The sequence below is a fragment of the Magallana gigas genome, chromosome 6 (assembly GCF_963853765.1).
Source record: "Magallana gigas chromosome 6, xbMagGiga1.1, whole genome shotgun sequence".
NCBI classification, from domain to species: domain Eukaryota; kingdom Metazoa; phylum Mollusca; class Bivalvia; order Ostreida; family Ostreidae; genus Magallana; species Magallana gigas.
The window spans coordinates 34,220,759-34,248,093 of NC_088858.1; the positions used below are offsets into that span (position 1 = coordinate 34,220,759).

Consider the following 27,335-nt stretch of genomic DNA (forward strand, 5'->3'; position numbering starts at 1 on the left):
AAGAAACCTTGTATATTTCTGTAAATAAACATCCGTTGATACTGTATTTATGATGTATTTATTAACCAATTGCAAAATTAAACAAAAATTATAAAACTGTATATTTGTTTAAAATTTAAATGAATAAAATATTGCTTATTTTCGAATCAGCATTGGGACCACTAAATGATATTTGTGTGTTTTGAGTCACAATAATAAACTATTTATTGAACATTGATTATTTGAATTACATAAAGCAGATTAAACATTGTCAATTATAATTGTGTAGATTTTGACAATTTATGCATAGTATTTGAATGTTCTACCAAGATTATATTCATATAAATGATTATTTAAAGGTACCTTTGGAAAGGGAATTTTGGCAGCATTTTCTGGAATTTTCCCATGCTTTTCAGTTTTTGGCACCACTTTCTGTATGATAAAGTTCTAAATGCATTAATCACATTCTTTAATGAAACATTAAGCATTAAACATTCATCGTTAGCATTCATGTATAATTTTAGGTTTTTAGATTTTGTTGTTGTTGGTTACCTACCATTTTACGGCGAGTTTTAAATTTTTCTCTCTGTCTTTTGGCTTCTTTCTTTACAATAGATAACAAAGGTTTAATTACTACATGGCTATATGTAGATGTATTTTTTTCAACGATAAGAATCATATTTTCGGCTCTCTCTCATGAAAACAGTACATACATCAATGGTGTGAGTATACCCAACCTGTTTACTGCCCTTTAAACGCGCCATTATCCGTCTTATTTTTTCTTTTGTTCTATTTTCAGCTTGTTTCATTTTTTCTTCTTTCTTAAATATTATTGTAAAAAAAAAAGCAATTTGAAAAATCAAATTTAAGATGACTATTCAAGGCATTATGGTAGTTCCTTTTGTTTAATCAACAGCAAATCAATGGGAGTTTGGCATTTAAAAAAATAGTTCACCAGAAGTTCACCAGAAGTACTCGGCATATCTATCTAAAAACAAATTAATATTACACAATTTTGTAATTACCAGAAATACTCAGTATATCCTTAGTTAATCTCATTAATAAGTAAATTTAATAATAAGTAAATTTTACAAGCAAAAAAGAAGAAAGGAAAAAAGAAACCAATACAAAAGATGAAACAAAAATCATTTTCTTGTATTTTTAAGAATATAACACCTTTTTTATTGCTCCAATTTTGAAGGCAAGAAATATAACATTCTTACTATCGCATCAATAGATAAACTAAGCTACTTACTTTTATGAGTTCGTTTTTAATTTTTGTAATTTTCTTCATATTTTTATCTACTTTCTTTATCTAAAATGAAAATCAACATTAATTTGATAACAAATTTAAGAAATGTGCATGTTACAAGAATGGTTATATAGTGGACATCAATCATCATCCCACCAAACATTAATCCTAAAAATATATATTACAACTATCTAGAATCTATGTACTTGTGTTTCATAACAATGATCATTGCTAATCTTAATTGAAATTAACTGGTTCTATAGAATTCATAAATCATACATGAGTTACATTGATACAGAAAGACGGACAAATGGATGGATACACCGTAGATAATCAGAAAAGTCCACCAGAATTTCAGTTTTGGTGAAATGAAATTATGGTAACTTTAAAGAACGGTGTTAACTTTTAAAAATGTGCAAGTCATCTTATGCAATGTTACCTTTTTCTGTAGTTTCTTGTTTCTTTTGTTTGCTGAATCTTTAAATTTCTTAGTCTTCTTTTTCATCCTGGTAATTTGTGCTATTAATTTTGCTTTTTGTTCTTCATTTTTCTGGTATGCCTACAAGTAACAATGAAAAACTGATGTTTCCAATAAACCATACTTAGCCAAATACTGACATATGCATAAAGTTAATGAAAAGCAGATTCTAACTATATCATACCGATCTGGAACTAGTCTTCTGTGCTGACAACCTCGAGAGTCGGTTTTGAAGTTGTTGGATCTATAAAATGCAAACCCATGTTTTTAACAAATTTATTATTGAGTCAACAAAAGACATTAAAATTGATAAGACTTTGATCGATCACGAAATATTCCCAAATAAAAATCATCAAAGTATAAAATAAGACATCATTTAAGGGGGGTGTGCGGCCATCTTATACATTTGAGGATAAGAATGTAAACATTTATTGAACTGGCTTGTTTCTGCCCGAAGCTGACCAAAACTGTTGTCAGAAGATTAAAAAAACCAAATAATTATGATGTTCCACAGGTTGTTTTTTTTTTTATTGCAAATTATGCATACAAGAATAGAACGATGCGTTTTTAATAACTCAGAAGAGCGGTCTTATTGCATAGCTGCAGACTTATTTTAAAGATTTAAATATCAGATAAAAATAAGAATGGGTTCATTGGTGTCCTCCCTAAAACAAATTGTTGAGAAAAAGTTTAAATTTTGCACATTGATGTTGTAACTTTGTCGCAAAAAAGGGTACCATAATTTTATCAGTCAGCATGGGATCTTTTTAGAACAAGAAAATCCAGTCTATACTTAGAACTCCTGTGTCTATGAAGACACATTGACGTTATTTTTTCTTTAAAAAAATAATAGATGTTAATTCAAAACAATCTGTGTTGAATGTGACATACATCACCGAAGTTTGTTTTGGGTTTTTTTTTCAGTTCTACATGTATGAATTTAAATTTTAGTAAGTTATTTTTACAAGTGCGGCAGGATTCCCAAAAAGTGATTATCTGAAATAAGAAATAAACATGTATTTTTCAATGAAAATGTAACTCCAATAGACACAGACAAAAATATCTTGAAAGAATTAATAGGTTCTGAGACCCATTTTAAGAATAGGGTACCCTACTTTGAGACAAAGTAGCAACCTACATGAGCAAGCTTACACCTTTTCCTCAACAAATGGTTGAGGAGTGGAAAACATCGACCTCCTTTCATATTTTTTCAGATTTTACAAACTTGAATTTTAAGTCTGTACCTGTGCGGTTTTAAGTAATTAAACATAGGTAATCACAGATTACAAAGCTCACAGAGATGAGACATCACCCTTATGAGACCACCTTTATCATATTAAATGAAAATCATACTTTATAATCTTGGATATTCATGGATTCTGTTTTGACACAATATCGTATATCATCTGTTAAAAAATTGTATGATAATCATATGTTCATATGTTAATCAATACAATAATATAAAATTCAATATTGCATCCTATCATATTTACAACATATATCATAAAATACAATAAAATACCATAATAAACAATGATGAGATATGATATTGCAACGTATGATATGACATTGTATTGTGTTATACGTTATTGTATTTGATCACATAATACAATATCATAATATATAAACCAATATAGTATTATATTACAATATCAGATTACATAATACATCATAACATTGAAACATTTGATATTATATTGTATAATATAGTATGATATTGTATGATACTCTATCATTTTTGAAACATAATATGATATTGTGTCATATGATACAATATAATTTGATACAACATTATATAATATTAAAGTATCATATTATACAATTTCATGTGATATAATTCTATATAACTGAAACTTATATCATATTATACAATATCGTATGATACAATATTATAGAATATACAATATTGTATCATAGGATACAATATAATATTTTGCAATATCTTATGTAATATTATCATGTGATAAAATAATAAATTAATAATATAATATAATATTATACAATATTGTATCATAATATACAATACTATACATAACGATATCATGTTACAATATCATAACATAAAATATCAAAAAAATTGATACAATATCATATTGTATTATATAACTTTTTATAATATTACATATGATATTATATTGTTTCATATTAAACAATATTGATTCATACCATACAATACTATATCATAGGAATCATGTTATATCATTTATCAACAAACACATCTATCTATCGAGCAGGTTCGAGTGAGGTAGGAGATTTCTTTAGCATCCTTGATAATAGAGATGAGGCTCTGCATCTGAAGCAACCTCTGCGTTTCATTTATAATATAGTTAAATCAACTATGCAAGCTATCATCTATAAAACATGTGACCTGTTCCAAAAAAACTAAACCTCATCCAGCATCCGAAACCTATGGCTCAGATTCAGCATTCAAGCCTGTCAGGTGCATCAGTATACATAAGACGCATCTCCATGCAAGTTTGGTGAAGTTCAGACCAGTAATAACTAAGATATCATCATCAGAGGGCACTAGCAATTAAAACCTTAACCTGCTCCAGCATCCGCAACCTATGGCTCAGATTCAACATCCATGCCTGTCAGGTGCATCTGTATCATAAGACACACCATCCATTCAAGTTTGGTGAAGTGAGGACCTGTAATAACTAAGATATATTTTTTAGCATCCTTGATAATGGAGATCAAGCTCTGCATCTGAAGCTTCCTCTGTGATTCATACATATTACAGTTTAATTAACTATTCAAGTTTGAAATAGTACTATTATCTATTAAACATGTGACCTGTTCCAAAAAACTTAACCATATCCAGCATCTGAAATGGCTCAGACTCAGCATTCAAGCCCGTCAGGTGCATCAGTATCATAAGACACACCATCCATGGAAGTCTGGTGTAGTTAGGACAAGTAATAACTAAGATAAAATCATCAGAGGGCACCTGTTTCAAAAACTTTAACCAGCTCTAAAAACCTTAACCTCCTCCAGCATCCGAAACCTATGGCTCAGATTCAGCATTCAAGCCTGTCTGGTGCATCAGTATCATAAGACGCACCATCCATGGAAGTCTGGTGAAGTTAGGACAAGTAGTAACTAAGATATAATCATCAGAGGGCACCTGCAACAAAAACTTTAACCTACCCCAAAAACCTTAACCTCCTCCAGCATCCGAAACCTATAGCTCAGATTCAGCACTCAAGCCTATCTGGTGCATCAGTATCATAAGACACACCATCCATGCAAGTTTCGTGAAGTACGGACCTGCAGTAACTTAGATATTGCTATCAAAGGGCACCTGCAACAAAAACTTTAACCTTAACCTCCTCCAGCATCTGAAATTTAGGACTCAGATTCAGCATCCAAGTCTTTCAAGTCCATAAGTAGGTCCAGATGCATCATCCATGCAAGTTTGGTGAAGATAGGACAAGTTATAGCTTAGATACAGGACCTGCAACAAAAACTTTAACCAGGTCCGGACGCCGACGCCGACACCGACGCCGACGCCGAGGGTATAGCATAAGCTCCCCCTGACTTCGTCTCGGTGAGCTAAAAATGCATCGTTCTGTTCATGTGTGCATAATTTGCAAACAAAACAACATTTACATATAGAACCTCACATTTATTGCTTTTTTATCTGTTGGCAACAACTTGGTCTGTTTCGAACAGAAAGAAGCCAGTTCGATAAATGTTTACATCCTTATCCTAAAATGCACAAGATGACAGCACATCCCTAACACATTGGTATTATTCAGTGCACAGGTACATTTAGGTACTTAAATAAATAAATATTGCGTATAAATCAACTACGAACATTATAAAATGATACGTTTATAAGCTATTTCAGATAAAAAGTTCGTGATGAAATAGTTTTTGCACATTTCAGCTGTTGCTAATTTCTTTTAATCAAGTCACCTTTTTAATTGCTTCTTTTTCTTGGCGTTGTGCCAATTCGTTTTTCTTCTGTATTTTCTGTCTAAAAGCTTTCAATTTTTTCTTCTCTCTCCTTTGTTTTTCTTGAATTTGTTTCATTTTCTAATTTGTTAAAAGCATTCAGTTAGATCAAATATGTATCAAAAATTTAAAAAATCCAGTATTCAAATTCCATACAAAACACATACCATTTTATCTTTTCTGCTTTTTTCTGCAATCTTTGCTTTCATCTCGATTTTAGTATTTTCAAGCTGAAATGGTTTATAAACAGTTGCACTAATTAAAGCGCGATCTGCAGAACTTTAAAACAGAAAATAGTGTACGTAAAATACGTATCAATACATGTCATTTAACGAAAATAAAGATTCAATTTTTATGTCATTAATATACTGATCGTTTAATTATTCTCACACTTGCCGAGTTTAGTAAGTATTACTATTCTAGGATAATATCAGATAAGACAATTTTATTCATGCAAATCAATATTCGTTTATTACTTCGCTATAATTGATACTGTAGCTTTTGATAGTAAATTGGGGAAAAAAACTGTGTGTGTGTATATATATACATTCACACATATATATATATATATATATATATATATATATATATATATATATATATATATATATATATATATATATATAATAAGTCGCTCTTTCTCAACTTTAATTAAACCAAACAATGTCAATTACTTTCACACGTTACTGACCAAACACTTGTACTGTAATGAATTTGTAGTTTTTATTGGTACATGCATCCTCATACGTATTTATATTTAATTTCATGTCCTCGCGATAAAATGCACCCGAAGATGAATTATCAACGTAAGTTTGAAGCAAAAAAATAAAAATTATTGCTGGGAATGAAGTTTAAACATGTGCAATGAAGCACAAGCAGCATCTAAAAACTGTTTAATATAAGTTATATATAAATGCAAATGGATTTTTTTTTCATGTTCAAATAACAATTTACACGTTTGGTTCAGGTGTAGATCAAATAGTTACCTTAGAGTTGATCATTGTCAGTATAAGTTTGAACAACATTAAAATAATTACTGGTACGTGTATTATGTATTTTTGAACACAGCATCCTTTTTAAAACCGACAAAAGTAAAAAATTTTCAAATGGGCACAACAACCATTATCGTTCAAATAGCAATATGAGGTGCAATTTTCATGTTGATTTTTTTTTTACGAAAATGTTATTTTCTACTAACATGACAAAAAATATCATAGTTTTTAAATTTTTGTTAGGCATATTTTTGTGTAAAAGGCTGTTAAGAAGCCTTGATTGGGGCAGAAATGAATCATTGTCGTCCTGTACAAAAATTGATTTGCTATATATTCCTTAGGAGAGAAATCTTTCCTCTGAAAAAAAATTATGATTTTTTCAAATCTTATTTATCATAAAAGTTCAAGTTATATGCAAACTTATCATTAAAAATGTGCAAGTCATCTTATGCAATGTTACCTTTTTCTGTAGTTTCTTGTTTCTTTTGTTTGCTGAATCTTTAAATTTCTTAGTCTTCTTTTTCATCCTGGTAATTTGTGCTATTAATTTTGCTTTTTGTTCTTCATTTATCTGGTATTCCTACAAGTAACAATGAAAAACTGATGTTTCCAAGTAACCATACTTAGCCAAATACTGACATATGCATAAAGTTAATGAAAAGCAGATTCTAACTATATCATACCGATCTGGAACTAGCCTTCTGTGTAGACAACCTCGAGAGTCGGTTTTGAAGTTGTTGGATCTATAAAATGCAAACCCATGTTTTTAACAAATTTATTATTGAGTCAACAAAAGACATTAAAATTGATAAGACTTTGATCGATCACAAAATATTCCTAAATAAAAATCATCAAAGTATAAAATAAGACATCATTTAAGGGGGTGTGCGGCCATCTTATACATTTGAGGATAAGTATGTAAACATTTATTGAACTGGCTTGTTTCTGCCCGAAGCTGACCAAAACTGTTGTCAAAAGATTAAAAATATCCAATAATTATGATGTTCTACAGGTTGTTTTTTTATTGCAAATTATGCATACAAGAATAGAACGATGCGTTTTTAATAACTCAGAAGAGCGGTCTTACTGGATAGCTGCAGACTTATTTTAAAGATTTAAATATCAGAAAAAAGGAAGGTGTTCATTAGTGTCCTCCCTAAAACAAATTGTTGAGAAAAAGTTTAAATTTTGCATATTGATGTTGTAACTTTGTCGCAAAAACTGGTACCATATTTTTATCAGTCAGCATGGGATCTTTTTTTAGAACAAGAACTTCCAGTCTATACTTAAAACTCCCGTGGCTTTGGAGACACATTGACGTTATATTTTTTTTTAAATAATAAATGTTAATTCGAAACAATCTGTGTTGAATGTGACATACATCACCGAAGTTTGTTTTGTATTTTTTTTAGTTCTATAATATAAATTTCAGTAAGTTCGTTTTACAAGTAGGACAGGAGTTCAAAAAAAGTGATTGTCTGAAATAAGAAAAAACATATTTTTCAATATAAATGTAACTTCAATGTACCTCCATAGACACAGACAAAAATATCTCGTGAGAATTAATAGTTTCTAAAACCAATTTTAAGAAAAGGGTACCCTACTTTGAGACAAAGTAGCAACCTACATAAGCAAGCTCAGACCTTTTCCTCATCAATGGTTGATGAGTGGACAACATTAACCTCCTTACATATTTTTTTTCTCAGATTTTTCTATCTTGAATTTAAAGTCTGTGGCTGCGCAGTTCTAAGTAATTAAAAACGCATTGTTCTGTTCATGTGTGCATGATTTGCAAACAAAACAACATGTAAATAAAGAACCTCACATTTATTGCTATTTTATCTGTTGGCAACAACTTGGTCTGTTACTAACAGAAACAAACCAGTTCAATAAATGTTCACATTTTTATCCTAAAATGGTTCTTTTTATCAAGTCACCTTTTTAATTGCTTCTCTTTCTTGGTGTTGTGCCAATTCTTTTTTCTTCTGTATTTTCTGTTTAAAAGCTTTCAATTTTTCCTTTTCTCTTCTTTGTTTTTCTTGAATTTGTTTCATTTTCTAATTTGTTAAAAGCATTCAGTTAGATTAAATACATATTAAAATTTTTAAAAATCCAGTATTCAAATTCCATACAAAACACATACCATTTTATCTTTTCTGCTTTTTTCTACAATCTTTGCTTTCATCTCAATTTTCGTTTTTTCAAGCTGAAATGGTTTAAAAAACAGTTGCACCAATTAAAGCACGATGTGCAGAAATTTATAAAAAAAAAATAGTATATGTAAAATACGTATTGATACATGTTATTTAACGAAAATAAAGATACAATTTTTATGTCATTAATATACTGATCGCTTTATTATTCCCACACTAAATTTTCGCTGAGTTCAGTAAATATTACTATTCTAGGATAATATCAGATAAGACAATTTTATTCATGCAAATCAATATTTGTTTATTACTTCGCTATATTTCATACGGTAGCTTTTGATAATGGATTAGAAGAAGAAAAAAATATATATGTGTGTGTGTCATAAGTCCCTCTTTCTCAACTCTAATTAAACCAAACAATTTCAATTACTTTCACACATTACTGACCAAAACACTTGTACTGTAATGATTTTTATTCATACATGCATACTCATCAGTATTTACATCTAATTTCATGTCTTCGCGAGAAAATGCACCCGTAGATAAATGATCGACGTAAGTGTGGACCAAAAATATGCAAATTATTGCTGGGAATGAATTTTAAACGTGTGCAATGAAGCACAAACAGCATCTAAAAACTGTTTAATATAAGTTTTATGTAAATGCGAATGGTTTTTTAATGTACAAATCATAATTTAAACGTTGGGTTAAGGTACGTGTACGTCACTTAGTTACCTTAGAGTTGATCACTATCAGTATAAGTTACATTATATTATATATAACATTAAAATAAAATTTGGTATTATGTATTATTGAACGCAGCATCTTTTTTAAACCGACAAAAGTAAAATGTTTCAAATGAGCACAACAACCATTATCGTTCAAATAAGAAGAATTAAGAACACGGGATTACTCGAGTGTTTGTTATAATATGGGGGGGGGGGGGGGGGGCGCTACGAAATAAAAGAATATACATACATCTATATCAAAATGCCAAACATTTTTAGATTTGGTAAATTGTTCAACATTCTTGATATTGTGTGCTTATTAAGTCAAACAAAACAAAATATTCATTTTGTTTAATTACTTTTAATGAGCAAATGAAAATTGGACAAATAAAAATGATATGTGTAAATTCCTTGTTTGTAATTAAACAATTGAAAATGTTTTGCGTTATCAAACCAGTTTTTACTGCCGATTTGGCTCAAAATGATGTAATATTGTTCTTCTCAAAGCTCTGCATCCATATGGTTTTCAATGTCAATTACACTGACTTCATCTCTATCTTTACCTTTTTCTTTAGATCTTCTTTTCTTTTGCGTGCTATGATGGCCATATTCTTTGTTTTCTTTTTGATTTTATTGATTCTTTCCTTCAGTTTCGCCTTTTCTTGTTCTTTTCTTTGATTTTCCTAACACAAATGAAAGAAATTCTATACATTAAGTAAAGTTTGATGATAAACTTTGAATTGTTTGATTTGAAAAATATTAAGAATTTTAATATTTTACCAATTTTGTGCGCGCCTTCTGTGCCTCTACCTTTGAAAGTTGATTTGCAATCCGTTGTACCTGCAAAATGTAAAATAAATAAACATATTGACGAGTCGGTATATTTACTGAGTTTTTAAGGGATATTTCCAGTTTATAGAAACAATGTTGAATGTAGATACATTTAAGGTCAGACTCCTCGATTCCTCGAGAATCTTTTCTGTATCTCCTCGTAATAAAGAGTTCCAATAAAAAATATTAATTTTATAATTATTTTAAAAATGATTAAAATTTAATGGGATGTGTTAATGTGTCTAGATGGCCAAGTGGTTAGAACCGTGGCCGCTCACTGCCAGAAGCGTAATGGTTCTAGAGGTCGTGAGTTCAAATCCCTGCCCCGGCCAAGACAGAGTTCCACCAAAGTGAATTTTGCTGTGCTGTGTATGTATTTATTTTTATATCAGCAATTCAAGTGTATTTTCAAGAAGATTATATAGGAAATTGCATACTCTAGTATTTTGCAGAAATGCCTGGTAAGGTACCCTAATTTTTTGAAAGAAAGCTTGTCAAAATAGTAGTAAACCATTAACAAATTCCTGGAAAAAGTTATATAAAATTGAGGAACGTGTCGTCTGACCTTAACTGAAGTAACCTTCCACAGACGAATAAATGTTCTAGTTAACATTTTTTTCATTTTCTCGTTACCTTTTTATTTGCCTCCTTTTCTTTTTGTTTCGTCGCTCTGTTTCTTTCAATGATTCTCTGTTTAAGTTCGTCCATTTTTCTCTGAATCAACCGATTTTCTTTGATTTTCTAGTATTTAAAAAAGATGCGGATTTTGGTGTGTTTTTAATGTTTATAAGGAAAATTAAGCAACTTAATTTTGTACACAAAACACATACCTTTTTCTCTTTTCTTTTTTGAGCAGAAATCTCTTTTTTTATTTCCCTTTCTGCTGTTCCAAGCTGAAAATGATACAGCTTTATAGAATATATTTGGAATTAGTACCATTAACTATTATATACATTCACTTTAAATAAATAAAATGAACATAATGATAAGCTTTATGTATCAAGTTATACGTTTGATAAACATTGTAGATATCATGTTTAGATTCTGGATCAAATATTACATAAAACATTAAAACATTAAGATATTGACAATGAACATGCAGTGCTATGTAGTAAACAGAACTGATTGGTGATAAGTACACTATCTAATTTAAAAAAAAACACCTTTTACTAATTATTACAATTAAAACAACAAATGTTTTTTTCTACTTTGTGTTCTTTGCAATACTTAAGCATATTTTGTAACTAAATGAACCATTTTCAATTTTTTTCTGAAATGAAAAATAAACCAGTATAATAAGGTTCATTCCAATTGAAACAAGCAATCAAGCAATTAATACCAACTACCTATCCCTCGAAAAACAATGAAAAAAGTCCCAATAAACATTGTAATTCTGAACAGAAATTATTCTATTCAATGAGGTACCTCTTTCTTCAGTTTATCCATTCTTCGTTGATTCTTTTCATTCATACGTTGTTGTAATTTTTCAACCCTTTTTGTAGCTGCTGCCAATACTTTGCTCACTTTCTTGTTTCTCTTTTCATAAAAAAAGTTATTATTTAGTATAATTAATCAAAATATCTCTTATTTATTTCTTGAGAGGGATAACTTCAATTTCATTGCACGGTAACACATTACATTTCGTTCAGCTTTCTGGGCGATTTTGACCTCGGCCTTCCTTTTCTGTTCTTCTATATCTTTTACCTGATCGAAATAAAAATGATTCCAAACACTAATTCCAACAAGAGGCCAATTTGCCTTAACGGTCCCCCGAGTAGCATATAACCCATACACAAACTTGTCGAGGAGTCTCATATATGCATTTAATTAATTAGGTTTCATTCTGGAGTAGAAAAATTATAAATTTGTACTGATTACCACCTCCCTGCTTGAAATCTTTCAAAAAGAACTGTGAAACCTATAATTTTGGCGAAAACTTAAAGATCTGGTCTACAAAATCATGAATTCAGTTTTCCTTTCAAGTGTGTGGGAGTAATGAAGATAGTTTTTAACATTATATGCATTAACATCTATACATCCATTTTGGCCGTGCCCTAGAGCCAGGGGACATGAAAATTAAAATTTCAGTAGAAGACTTCCTAATAAACAAAATTATAAGTCAGTTTTTATACAGATGTGTGAGAAGAGAGAGGATAATTTTTAAACATTATATATGCATTTACACCATATTGCCACATTGGCCTCCCCCATGTCCTGAACCCCTGACCCAGGGGCCATGAGTTTCACAATTTATGTAGAGGAGTTAGTGGACATCATAACCATGTATTCAGTGTTTTTTCCCACATGTGTGGGAGTAGAGAAGAAGATTTTTTCAGATATAAAACATTTTTACTATATGGCCATATTGGCCCCACCCTAGAGCCTGAACCACTAACGAAGGGGTCATGAATTTCACAATTTTGGTAGAGGGCCTCATGGACAGTATAATCTTGCATTTAGTTTTTAACAAATATATATGGGAGTAGAGAAGAAGTTTTCTAAGATTAAATACATTTTACTATAAGGCCATTTTGGCCCCACCCTAGAGCCTGAACCCCTGGTCCAGGGGTCATGAATTTCACAATTTTGGTTGAGGGCCTCATGGACATCATAATCATGCATTTAGTTTTTAACAAATATATATATGTGAGTAGTGAGGAAGATTTTGTATGATTTTTTTTCATTTTTACTATATGGTCAAATAGGCCCCACCCTAGAGCCTGAACCCCTGACCCAGGGGTCAAGAATTTCACAATTTTGGTACAGGGTCCCATGGACATCATAACCAGGCATTTAGTTTTTACAAATATATATGGGAGTAGAGAAGAAGATTTTCTAAGATTTAATACATTTTTACTATATGGCCACATTGACCCACCCTAGAGCCTGATCCCCTGACACAGGGGTCAAGAATTTCACAATTTTGGTAGAGGGCCTCATGGACATCATAACCAGGCATTTAGTTTTAACAAATATGTATGGGAGTATAGAGGAAGATTTTCTAAGATTTAATACATTTTTACTAAATGGCCATATAGGCCCCACCCTAAAGCCAGAACCCCTGACCCAGGGGCCATGAATTTCACAGTTTTGGTAGAGGGCTTCATGGACACCATAATCATGCATTTAGTTTTTAACAAATATACATGTATATGGTAGTAGAGTAGAAGACTATCTAAGATTTAATACATTTTTACTATATGGCCATCTTGGCCCCACTCTAGAGCCAGAACCCCTGACCCTGACCCACCCCTGGTCCTCTTACCATAGAAATGCCTCACACCAAAAATGGTAACAATCAGCCTTGTAGTTTTTAAGAAGAAGTTAAAAATGTAAATTTGTTAACGCATGACGGACGAAAACGGATAGCAATAGTTTACTCAGGTGACCTTAAAATGAATTATACGTCACATAAATATATATGTATATATATATATATATATATATATATATATATATATATATATATATATATATATATATATATATACACACTGATATTGCACAATGTCTGCAATAAATCTTTAACCGATAAAGCTGCCCTACCCCATTCAGAAATTCACCGAACTGCATCCTAAGTTTCTTTATCTGTTTATGGTCTTTCTTCTTGGTTGAAGACACGGAATCTAAAGTCTTCCTCACTGCATCTTTAATTTTTGAGAATTTTCCAGTCAAAACTTGTTCTACGTCGCCAGATTTCTATTTGTAAAAAAGAATTATTTTATTTTCTACTATAATAAGGTTATTGTAGTCATCGAAATCATCGTCTATTATTTCAAGATGAATCCTTTTTTTCTAAATTTCAACTAAAATGAAATTTTCAAAAGCAAGAAAAATCTAGCACATACTTCATTCATAATAGCTTCTACATTTTCTTTCAACTTTGAAAACTGTACATTTCCTAGAGCTGTGAGTTTTTTCAGTGCTTCTCTGATTTTCTTCTTCTGGCGTTGCAGTTCTTCATTTTGGACTGCCAATATCTGGTTCTTTGCATCATTTTTTGATAATTTCTTTAAAGCCTAAAATATACATTACCTTTTATTTTTAATTTACTTGGTATCCAATCGTTATTACATGTATCACATATTTGTAACATCATAGAGTTGGTTTAATTCAGTCTTTTAAACTGAAACAATGAGTAGACACAAAAAAATACTAAGAACAACCCCATTAGGCACACACGTTCCTCCTTATGGTACAAATATATTACAAAATAAAAACAGCATGTGTCTTTGCACATGTTTGAGTCAATAATAAAATATTGCAATAGAGCAAATACGTCTTCCATAGTTTGTATCAGTTAATGAATTTAAGGGGAAAATTGAATAGAAAAGTTAAGGTCACCGAGAATGTCAAGGTCAGTTGCTTAAATGCTTTCAACCATATGTATATTTGATTAAAATTTGATAAAATGATGACCGTTGTCTTTGAAGTATGGAAATGTACAGTACATACTGAATTATAAACTAAGCTTAGCGCAAACGAATAAATATTTAAACCAAGGATACGGGAAAAGTGAAAGTTAAAGGGAAGTTTGACGCAAAAAGAAATTATGATAAAAGTAAAGTTTCTTCATCCATATATGTATGTATCACTTTTTGAAGGTCGATGAAAAACAGCTTTTTTGAAACTTGGCTAACACTGAGCTAAACTCAGAAACTGAGAGACATGAAAGAAAGAAAAAATAAAAGTTTTTAAACTATTAAATGTATCCATAACAAATAACAAAACAGTGAAAATACTAACCATTTTTTCTTTACTTTTTGTAGCAGAAACGCCCTTCTTTATCTTATCTTCTGCTTTTTCTAGCTGAAAGTTTTACCAATATATCTTCGAATCGATACCATTAAATTAAACTTAAAAATTGCTGGTGAATGTTTACTTTAATACATGAATCAAGGAAACAATTTCATTAAAAAAATGAAAAGCTGTGGACATTGTTTAACATAAATACTAATGCAGAGCTTAAATATTTAAACATTCATAATTAGGTAGTTATGAGCTTTCATTAAATTTAAAAAATGATTGTACCTTTTTCTCCAATCTGCCGATTTTCCGTTGATTCTCTTTGTTCATACGTTGTTGCATTTTTTCAACCTTTCTTGTTGTTGCTGCCAATACTCTTCTTACTTCCTGCTTTTTCTTTTGAAAAAAAAGTGCAAATTTTTTATAAGTAGACATTAGGCTTCACGCACGCAATACATAACACATAAACACGATATATATGGTTTTAGAACAGAGAAACTTATTAATGTAATAATAAGATTATCCTTTTTCAAGGTGATTAAATTATACCTTTCTTTTTGCTTCTTTTGCGTTTTTCTTGTCTTCCACTTTTCTTTGCTCTTCTATATCTTTTACCTAATTCAAATTTAAATACGTTTCAAAACAGTAAATTAGAACTTAATCCAGTTTTTGAAAATCTGAGATGTTCATGTATAGAGAATTAGAGAAACAACAATGTCTGTTCAATTAATCGTAAAATTTTCAAAATTCTTACTCCATTCAGAAATTCGCTGAACTGCGTTCTTAGTTTCCTTAACTGTTTATGGTCTTTCTTTTTTGTTGAAGACACGGAATGTAACGTTTTCCTCACCGCATCTTTAATCTTGGTGAGTTTTCTCGTCAAATCTTTGTCTACATTGCCAGTTTTCTGTTTTAAAAAAATGACAATATCATTTTTTTCTATTTATATATGTATATATAACATTTTAGCAAAAAGTGGCGACAAATTAAAATAAAAAATTATCAAACTTATTCAAAATGACTGGTAATTTTGTTAGCTTTTTTTGAATAGATATATGCCTACCTCATTCATTATAGCCTCAACGTTTTCTTTCAGTTTCGAAAACTGTACATTTCCTAGAGATGTGAGTTTTTTCAGTGCTTCCCTGATTTTCTTTTTCTGGAGTTGCATTTCTTTTGCATTTTTAGCGGCCAATAATTGGTCCCTGGCTACATTTTGTGATACTTTTTTCACTGCCTATAATGTTAGAAGCTCTTTGTGAATTTCAACTTTGCATTCTACATGTACATGTAAATCTACCTCTAGTATTTTAGTTAAAGTCTCAAATAATGAATTTACATGTAATACTTTATATATGTAATTAAGAAAGATTGTACAAAAAAAATTCTAATTTCGAATTTCGTTCCTTACCGCTTTCACTTTGTTTTCTATCTTCGTTCTAGTTTCTTTTAATTTCTTTGCCTCAGTTTGCTTCATTTTTTCCAATTTTTTGTCAACCTCTTGGGCTGAAGTAATGGCATTTTGTATCTTCTTTTCCGTCTTCCTCTGTAATTTGTTACTTTGTCTGCCTATGGTCTTTTGTTTGGATAAAGAATTGAAAATGAAAGTGTGATCAAATTCTAAAGGAAGCATTGGCAATTTTCATTACAATGTCAGCAGTAAAAACTGCACAGATTTTATACTTGGCAAAAATATGGAAATTTCAATGCAAAGAAAATGAATTCCGGAAAATAGAAACATTTTAACACCTTTTTCAGTTGATTGTGTAAATCTTTTTGTAATTGAACAGCACTCTTGATGTTTGTTTCCTCTAAATTTTTCAGCGATCCAGCTAATTTCTCCTCTTTCTTGTTCACCTCGTGTATCTTTTCCTTCAAATGATGGCTATCCAGTTTCGCTAATTTGCTTCCCTCTGACAGTTTTTGGGTCTAAAAAAAGGCAAAAATTCACTATTATCATTTCATTATACAGTGGTTAGAACTAAACGTACGTTTGACAGAATTATATTGAAATTAACTGTTGCATTAGAAATAACTGCAAAATATTCCAATGAGAGTTAAAGAACTTTTCAGAAGGAAATTTAAGTAGGCTTGTCATCAGAGTCAATATACTTAAGACAGAGAGGAGGCATTGCATGGATGGTCTCTAACTCACTTTCTGTGTCAAGCTGTCTATTCTTTCGTTCAAGCTTCTGACCACCTCCTTCACATGACGAGTCCACACGGACAGCGACATGAGGGAACTCTTCAGGACTTGTTTCATCGTCTCTATCCTGTTGCGTGCAAGCCATTTTCTCCTCTTCTCTATTTTTGAAACGCCTTGTAGTGTCTATAGAGAAACAAACACTATTATTATACATTCATGTTAAATACTGAAATCTCATTGGTTTATACTCAGTTGATAATCCGTTCTATTACCCTCAGCGTTAGCAACACACTTGGCAACGGGTAACACAACGAATTGTTACATGCGCGTAAATTATGCGCGTACGGTTCGCCGTAGAATTCACGTCATTTCTATATAACAGCAATAATAATTTTTCTAAAATTAAGACATTCAGCTTAATAAAATGAATAGTGCCTGTTTGGGAGGATAACAGTTACCCTCCCAAACAGGCACTATTTATATAATGTTAATCATGCTCAAATTGCGATTTTTATTCTATTTTTAATAAGTCTTGAAAATGTATAGCAAGTCGCTTTTACCTTTAGAAGGAACCTGTTCATTCTCTGGCTCATCTTTCGATACCTATCGATGTTTGCTTCATTCAGTTCTCTGATGTATGTTATAAGCGTTTTGTGCATGTGATCCTTATTAGTGGTCAAATTGTATCCACTTCCATGAAAACCCCCTAGTAGTTGTACATTCTTTAAAAAAACCAAATTTGTAATTGATTTAACACATCTATAGTATCAAAATTTTGAGTCTAAATGCATAATAAATGATATTTTTCCTGTTTTTCCAAAACAAACGAAGAATACATTTCACTGGTTCCAGTCATATCGATGAAAACATTTTTGAGTCGACAGAAAAAAACACCTTGCACTGGTGAGTTGTTATTTTTAAATTGAAACCAGAAAACATCTTTTTTTTCATTTTACATACATGCCATATGTAGCTGTTCTTAACTGCGCCTTTAAGAGCCTGCAATTCCTGGTTGATCTTCTTAATCAAGACTCTACTTTTAGATTCTTCGATTTGGGACAGTACAACCGCGTGAGCCACAAGTCGAATGTTCTGTTCCAGTCTCTTGATCCTTCTCCAAACCCTTTTGTCGTGGTGGTGCATATTTGCCAGAGATCTGAGGGATAACTCTTGAAAGCGTTGCATTTCCAACCTACTTACTTGCTGTAAAAAACAAGAAACATACAAGATTTTTACCAAGATTGATTGGTCTTAAAACCTTTGAAAGGACGCATGTTCTAATGTTTAGTCTTAATAACATAACTTTTTAAAGTTTTTGAGGATAATAAAAAACTCATTAAATTGATTGTCTTTTCGTTATTATTATTATCATGATTATTATTAGGATAATCGTTATTTTTTCTACATTCTGATATATGATTGTAAATCATACTGATATTACTTTATTTTAAATATCATGTTTACAACTTCTGGATACGTGTTGATAAATTTACATATCGTAATTGGTAATCCAAATTGATATCACAAATGTTAAACTTTCTAATAAATGTTTCAATTCTTTCGAAAAAAAAATACAACAGAAAACCGAGATTGATTGCCTGAAAAATTGTCAATACCTGTCTTTTCAAGGATTTCAAGTTGGACATAATGACACGTATTAGTTGGTGAAACGAGGACATATCGAGGTGCAGTTTAGCTATCCGCTGTTGAAGTGATCTAATATGGGCGCCAAATCTGGCCTTGGCACTTTTCAAGTCGGCAATGCTATCCCGTACATATTCCTTGTTGGCTGTGTCGTTGCCTTTCAAGCCTTTCATCATGGCTGTCATTTTGTCCATATCTTGCCTGGTCCTCATCAAATCTCTGTATATGTTGTGCAGACGTTTGTTAAAGTGCAGTAAAGAGCGGATTTGAACCTCCCGTAGCCTTGTAAAATTTCCAGCTATGATGCTGGCAAGGACATTAATCTTCTGTTTAAGCTCCTGAAAGTTAGAAGAAAACATAAATATATCAGATAACAAAGCTCACCCAGAAAAGGCATCACCTTAATGAGAACACCTTTATCATATTACATGAAAATCTTACTTAATGATCTTGGACATTGGATACAATAGTGTTGTTTGAAGTTTTAAAGTTACATAATTCATTAAAGTAAGTAAGGACAGTTTTTTTTAATAACAGGTTTTTTTAATACCATTCCATCTACTTTAAAAACTTAAAACTGCTCCAGCATCAAGATAAATCTGATATGATCAAACTCTGTATCTTGGGCTATCTCTATTTACACTTCCCAAGTGGTATTGAGTATGAGCAGAATTTACTTCATTTTATAACCAACTCCAAGAGCCTGAAACAATTTAAGTTGTTCCAAAATCTTAAATCTGTCCAAGCATCTAGATAATCAAATTCACTTTCTGTATTTGAAGCTACTAATGCGATTCATTTTTATAGTTAAATCAACCATTCAAGTTTGAAATAGTACTATTGTCTATATAAACATGTGACCTGTTCCAAAAAACTAAAACTCCTCAAGCATCTGTAACCTATGGCTCAGATTCAGCATCCACGCCTGTGAAGGGCATCAGAATCACAAGATGCTTCATCTATTCAAATTTGAAGCTTGATTGAAGCAAAATAATCAAGATTTGTCTATCATAGGGCACCTGCTCCAAAACCTTTGCCCGACTAAAAAAACCGTAAACCTCGTTCAGCACCGGTAACCCAGGGCTCAGATTCAGCATTCAAGCCTGCCAATTCATAAGTATTGTAAGACACACCATCCATGCAAGTTTAGTTGAGTTAGAACCAGTCATAACTAAGATATAATCATCAGAAGGCACCTTCTCCAAAAATGTTTAACCTACCCCAAAACCTTAACCTCATCCAGCATCCAAAACCTATGGCTCAGGTTCAGCATTTCAGCCCGTCAAGTAGATAAGTATCATAAGACGCACCACCCATGTAAGTTTGGTGACGTTAGGACCAATCGTAACTTAAAATGGTTCTCAAACGCCACCTGCTCCAAAAACTTTAACCTAATCCAAAAAGCTTAACCTCCCTATCATTCGAAATTCATGGCCAAAATTCAGCTACCAAGTCTATCAAGTTCATAACTAGGTCAACATGCATCACCCATGCAATTTAGTGAAGATAGGAAAAGTAGTAACTTAGATACAGGACCTGCACCAAAACATTTAACCAGGTACGGACGCCGACGCCGGGATTTTGCATAAGCTTCCCCCGACTTCGTCTCGGTGAGCTAAAGATTGGATTTATTTGTGGCATGATATTTTAAAAATAAAAAAGAATGTAGCAACAAAACAGAAATATGAGTTTTGTGGATGTGAGAATACTATCGTCGTCCCGTCCAGCTGAAAGATTTATCAAGAAAGAAAAAAATATATATTGAAAATAGAACGATAATAAACTGAAAAGAAAAGAAATAGTACTTACTCGAACTTTGTTTAGAAAATCTTCTAGATCTTTCAATTTTTCTTTCATTTTATTTGAATTAAATTGTCCTGAAAAAAATAAAACATGTCTAAATAGAAATAATCATCAAATAAAAAAATCTGCACCCTTACAAATGTACCTATATTCTTCGACGAACAAAAAAAAATCAAAATAATTGCCAATTGCCAAATGCTTTCTCTTATTTATAGGCATCATAATTTAAGTCCATGGACATTAAAAAGTGTATTAAATTAGATGTTCTATATTCTCAAATTTTTATTACTAATTTTAGAAAATACCCTTTTTCTTTGCGTCTTCAAGGTCTGCTCTCAATTCTAGTACTGTTTTCTCCAATGGGTTTGGTTTTGGCACAGGATTTTTCTTCTTCTTATGCTTTAATTTTATCGTAATCTCTGATGGTTCTTTTGACTTTGGTATCACTTTTGCAGCTTGTTTGATGACACTTTTCCCTTTTTTCGTGGATATTTGCATTACCCTCTGCTTTTTAGCACTTGGCTTTTCGTTTGTGGTTGATTTCCCAATCATGGCCAACAGTCTTGAAATCTCCTGAAGTTTAAGTGCTTGCTTTTCATCTGAATCAGGCGGTTTGGCCGTACCTTCTGTGGCGGCCATGTTCGTAATATCTTTGTCAGTGAGATAGCACATTTTCTTTTCGCTAATGTATTTGATAAACAGACATTTTATCCTCTTTTCTTCTCTGCAGAGTTTTTCGCATGCTTCGTGTGTCAGTACATTGCTGTGCCTGATCACAGTGCCTGGTGCGGCGGTAGAGTTGTTGTTAGTCGGTGTCGTCTGCGGAACCTGTCGTCTGAGGCGTGAATTTGAGATGTCTGAAATAAAGGATAAGTTTGATTGAAGGACACAGATAAGTAACAATCAAACTTTTTTTTCTCAAGTTCGAAACAAAAGAAATTGCCGTAAACCTGGTATTACATGTAAAGGCGTGCAATAATTACCCGCCATATTCGCTGGCAACTTCTGTTCACGGATTTTCATAGATATTAAAGGGAAATGAACAAAGTCAGAAATTACTCGCGGACAAGTATTCCTTTTAAAGGAGTGATCGGCAAGAATGATACATTTATAGCTAGAAGCAATCAACATGATCAGTTTGACGTAAAATAATTTAAAAAGTACTGTATTTTTACAAAATATAGAATATTTTGAATCTGTACACCATAATTTCATCATTATAAACCGTCAACAAATTTAATTTTGAAATAAATTTGGGGAAAGCCGTTCGTAAACAAAACTCCTTGTCTAGTTTTATATTTTTAACGTAATTATTAAATGTTAATGTATCTTCTTCTTCTTCAGAATACTGAGTAGGGCTCTTCAAAGAGCATTAACACGTATACAAAGAAAGAGTTGTATTAAAATAATTTAATGCGACTGAAAAACTTTGAATGCCATCATAACTTGCTATTGAGGTCGCATTGTAACGTAACCTTGTTTACAAGTAAAAGCTTTCCAAAAAGCTTGCCTGACTAAACAAAATTATTCAATGGAAGGATGCATGTATCAATTAGGCTATCTTATCAGAAATGAATTTTAATTTTCGCTGCTGATCATAAATTTATAAATGGAACGTGCAAATTTAAGACGAAATGTTAGTCTTTTCTTCGATCTAGAACATGTACATATATATCACTTGAAATTCATTTATTTTATTAATTCAATTTTTTAGGAATGCACACATATCATATAAGTGCATGTAAGCTGGAGAGTAAATAGTCGTTTTTTTTCAAATTGTATTTGTTATATATATTAATTGCAAAATCAACTGAAAGGCATTTTTTAAAACTTCCAACCTTATGAAATGAGAGGGTTTTGAATGTGTGTGGGCAGCTTCATCAAAATCATCTTGACAAGCAATAAAAAAGGGTGAATTCTCAAATTCATGAAAAAACCCTAACTGTAACTTTAATTCCCCCCCCCCCCCCCCACTTTTTTTGGAAAGTTATACCTAACCATTAGAAACATAGCATGATAGAGTGTTCAGCCCCCCCCCCCCCACACTTTTTCTCGCAGGAAAGATTATTGTTAATAAATTTACCTTGAAAGATTGAGAAGTTGAATTCAGAAGCATACTAGCCCCCCCCCCCCCCCCCTGATTAGGATTTCCATGATTTTGGGAATTACTTTTTTCTCAATATTACTGAGGATTAGTCTACCCCCCCCCCCCCCACCCCCACTTTCAATTTGCTTCCGACGCCAGTGTCCATTAAACATTCCAGCTGTATAAATATGTATGTTTTAATTCAAACTGATGACTCTCTTGTAATAATGATAATCCAACACCAATTATTACTTACATTGTACCGTATTAGACAATATGTTACAACTTGTTGCGATGACCCCCTCCCCCTTTTTCACCGTTCAAATATGGTGGAATGCTGATCTATTTTTAAATCAGGATTACACACGTGCTCTGCATGGTGACCGTCCCTTTTACTTGAAAACTCTTGCTCGCTGTTGTTATTACATGCCATATAACATTTTCATCAATTATGAACGTAAATGCTGACATCTTAAACAAGCATCGGTAAATCCTTTTTGTGAAATATCATGATATTGCTTGTTCCATTGTCTGCACTGTTTCGGAGATTGCAACTTTTAAACCTTAGATATGCCTGACGTCATGACGCCAGGTTATAAATCAAGCCGTCTTCCTAGCTACTATTATGCAACATCAATAGATCGAGGTCAGTTCATGGAGCATCGCCTTATGATTGAGGTCAGTTCATCGAGGTCAACTGCATTACTGAATGAATCTTCCGATTGAAATTCTTACGCGTGAGACAAAATGTGCATTCTTGAATTAACAGGTCGAACTGTATTATATGTATGTTTGCATCTCTTAAGGTAAATGAATTGAAATAAAATTGAATAAAGTGTTATATAAATACTCAACCAAACTTCAAGTTTTTATAAGAACTACTTATGCAAGCGGAATGTGTGCGCACGTGGAAGCATTTGCCGGATGCCTCATATGGACACAACAGTGATCGGCCGAAGCCGATCACAAAAATAACCTTTGAAGATTAAAAATTCTGTTTTTAATCGTTTATTTGCGAAAAAAGAAAAGTTCGTAATATAATACATGGTTTTCTATGTTATTATTTAACGTCATTCCGACATGTTTACTACAAAGAGTGAGGTAAAATATAAAGACAGTGTACCTTACCGGCCGGGTATGCTATCTTGTGGAATACTGTTGATTAAACGCGAGGAATTAATATATCTGCGTTTAATTGCAAGAAACACCATTCGCGGATTTTAAAATCTCGCCATTTTTTCTGAGAGTTGAGAATTATAAGAAATAAGAAGAAAAGTTCCGCGTTCGTGGTTTAATATTCTCGCGATTTGATGTACAGTTAAACTTCGGTATCTCGAATACCACGGATATCTCGAGGTATGTCTGTGGTCCTGGCCATTTTTACAGTATACGTGATTATAAAAAACCTCGATACGTCGAACACGAAAATCTCGAATATCCTGCTTATCTCGAAGTAAATTTGCGGTCCCAGTCACTAAAAGACATTCGTTATCTCAAAGTCAAGTCAATTAACCGCCTCAATAATTGCACACCTTGTATATACATAACAGCGGGATCGCGGAATGAAGTACTAAGTCTTGCGTAATATATTATAAAAAAAAAATAGGAATTTACAGTAATTACCAGGATGACATATTTGCTCTCATTTAGATATAACTCAATGTACAATTTACTTTAAAACAATTTGCGTAATATTATTGATATGTACCTTGATAAAATTTAACAATTTTTACTTTTATTTTTTCTTCACGGAAAGAGAAGATTATCATAACTTTATCAATTATTTCGATGTTAAAAGGGGCATTGGGCATGCTCACGATTTTGGTCCACTATTTTTTCTTTTATTTTTAATGCTTTAAAAATGAATTTCTAATGATCAACCAAAATTTTAGGATAAGTCGTACATTTAAAAGCAAGCAACAGAGCTCACAATTCTTTTTTTTTTGGAAACAAGGCTCTTGTCCTGTTTATGTTTCCATTGGTTCAATAAACCGGGAAAAAAGTCCTTTATCAAGCTGATTTCTCTCTCTCTTAATTCGTTTTAAGCATACTGGATTAACAGTTCATCGCATTCACTTTAGGTCTACAACTGAAATTTTTACTTGAACTTTCAAAACGTAAACAAAAGCTTTGTTTACATGACAGAGAATTGTGAGCTCTGTGTCTCGCTTAAAACACGACGAATGACACTCAAATTGTGGTTGACAATTAGAAATGCTGAAACATTGTAAACATTAAAAACATTAAAAACAGAAAACCAAAATTGTGACCACAACCCTTAAAGGTCAGCCCTTGCAAGTCCGTGTACTTTGAACTCTCAATGTACGTGTACAAAACAGTATATTATACAATTATTCAATGCTTGAGCAGTCGATAGACCCGAATATTTTCCCTTGGTGCAGGGAACAGCTCAGTATGATCTATTGCCCGAGGCCAACGGCCGAGGGCAATAGATCATACTGAGCTGTTCCCTGCACCAAGGGAAAACAATTCGGGTCTATTGACTGATCAGGCATTAAATAATTGTTTATTACCTAATTCCGTGTTTAGTATTTTGTGTTTACAGTTATAAATTACAGAAGGTTTTCATACCATGAGGATAAATTTTAAGAACAATAGTAAAATCAACATATAAATAAAGTTATTTTTGAATCTTGTAGCAATTTCACTTTTTCTAAAATACGTTGCCGGTCCAATAGATCGCAGTTTATTTACCGGCGGTCTATTAGATCGCAGTCTATTGACCGGCAGTTCAATAGGTCACTTTCAAATCTGAATACACATGCAAAATATACGAAAATAGTTAATTTGTAATAAAACAACAAAATCCCGTTGATTAGGTAATAAATATATATATATATAATACGAACTGACATCAACGAACGACACATATAGGTGCTGATAGTACTTGTATATTTACATCCACAGTATTTTCTCTCTTTTACTTACTATATACAATCGATTACACATGTAATTTATACAGCTCTAAACTGAAAACTAAATCTAAACTGAAAAGGTTCAAATCTACTGGATCCAGCTCCAGTTATACGCTTCCTTTACTTTAAAAAAACTGCTTTAAATGCAAAATTTAACTGGTTTGATAACTTTAATTCAAATAAGTATAATAAATATTGTATTACACTGTTTCATATCATATTATGTAATTATTTTTATATAATGTACTTATATAACTTAAATATACACTCAGGTGCTAAAAGTAAGTCAGTTTTTCCCTTTTCACTAAATATTTCATTGAAAACAAACATTTTTAGAGAATCGTTAAAATTAAACCCCTTGACCGATCTTGAAAAGACTTAGATTGATAAATTAAGAATATTTCTCTCGCATTTAGGCATATATGATTTTTTTTCAAATATATTTTTTATACTAGTATTCACTATCCAAAGTAAGATTTTTTGGCTCGAATATTTCAAAAGATACATTCTAGTAGCAGAGCACTTAAAAAATATTTTCGTGTTGTGTTTGAAATATCAAATATTACAAATGAGTTGTCAAAAAACTATTTCAACGTTTGTCAAAAAGTGCAAATTGAATCTTCTTTATACAATAAAAATTTCTTCAAAATCTGACGAAAAAAATAACAACAAAAACCCTTTTAAATAATATTTAAATGATACATACTTGTAGTAGAGCACTTAAAAATATTTCCGTGTTGTGTTTGAAATGTTTTAATCAGTTTAGTCTTGCTTTTAATAAAATATATAGGAAAAAAGAAAAGTTGAAACTTTTGGCACGTAAGTGCAATTGAATATCATATAATATAATAATAATAATATTTAACAATAAATATAATTGAATATCATTTGTTCCTTGGGGAGAGGACTTACATAGGCGCTGACTGATGTCAAACCTTTTATTATCATTCTTTGAATATTATGAGCTGATAATTTCGATCGGAGCGTGGTTAAATCTATCATAAAGCCCTTCTTGGATTTGACCACGCCCCGACCAAAATTATCACCTCATAATACTCAAACTATAAGAATGATTCCTAGTTTCCTAAGTATAACTTATTATCGATTCAGTATTGGCAGTATGCGTATGCAAGACGTGTCATGGGTTGGGTTGGGTTTGGTTGGGGGGGGATTCACACGCCTTCACGAATAAATACGTGTCCTTGTTGTCTCGTTGACTATGTGATACATTAACATACGATTCATAAATATTTAAAAAAAAATATCAAAACTTTAGTCAAAAGATTTTTTGACTTATAAATGCAGTGATAAAAAAAATCTGTCCGACGATATTAATGCGCCGAATCTATCAAAATGCTGCAAAACTAAAACCTAAATTTCGTTATGATAGACAGTGTAGTATTTTGGCGATTCAAGTACAAACAAAACTTCTTACCTGTAGTTTCATTCTGTGAGCACACTAAAAACAATGTACATAACAATGTCAGTTTTAACATTGTTAATTTCTTTCTTGTTGTTCTTTTGCTACATTCTGTGACACTAACAGTCTGCCATTAATTTTTGTCAATAAAATGACGTTTCATGCATGATCTATGACGTCATCA

The 27,335-nt window shown here is 31.7% G+C and overlaps 1 protein-coding gene across 1 annotated transcript; it reads right to left on the reverse strand.

Moving 5' to 3' along the window:
• Positions 1 to 279: 279 nt before the first annotated feature.
• Positions 280 to 27,326, reverse strand: LOC105342083 (axoneme-associated protein mst101(2)). Its single transcript, XM_066088261.1, has 34 exons — positions 27,167 to 27,326; positions 21,015 to 21,566; positions 20,716 to 20,783; positions 18,879 to 19,244; positions 18,223 to 18,465; positions 17,823 to 17,984; positions 17,272 to 17,445; positions 16,866 to 17,045; positions 16,528 to 16,692; positions 16,180 to 16,353; positions 15,871 to 16,023; positions 15,666 to 15,731; positions 15,402 to 15,512; positions 15,117 to 15,179; positions 14,219 to 14,389; positions 13,917 to 14,069; positions 12,009 to 12,074; positions 11,796 to 11,906; positions 11,201 to 11,263; positions 11,004 to 11,111; positions 10,320 to 10,379; positions 10,103 to 10,222; positions 8,805 to 8,867; positions 8,599 to 8,718; positions 7,345 to 7,404; positions 7,122 to 7,241; positions 5,837 to 5,899; positions 5,631 to 5,750; positions 1,894 to 1,953; positions 1,671 to 1,790; positions 1,235 to 1,294; positions 717 to 800; positions 536 to 583; positions 280 to 411 (listed from the first exon to the last, which is right to left on the reverse strand). Exons 1-34 carry the CDS (start codon positions 27,225 to 27,227, stop codon positions 280 to 282), a joined length of 4,440 nt encoding a protein of 1,479 aa, XP_065944333.1. The 5' UTR covers positions 27,228 to 27,326.
• Between the last annotated feature and the right edge of the window lie 9 nt (positions 27,327 to 27,335).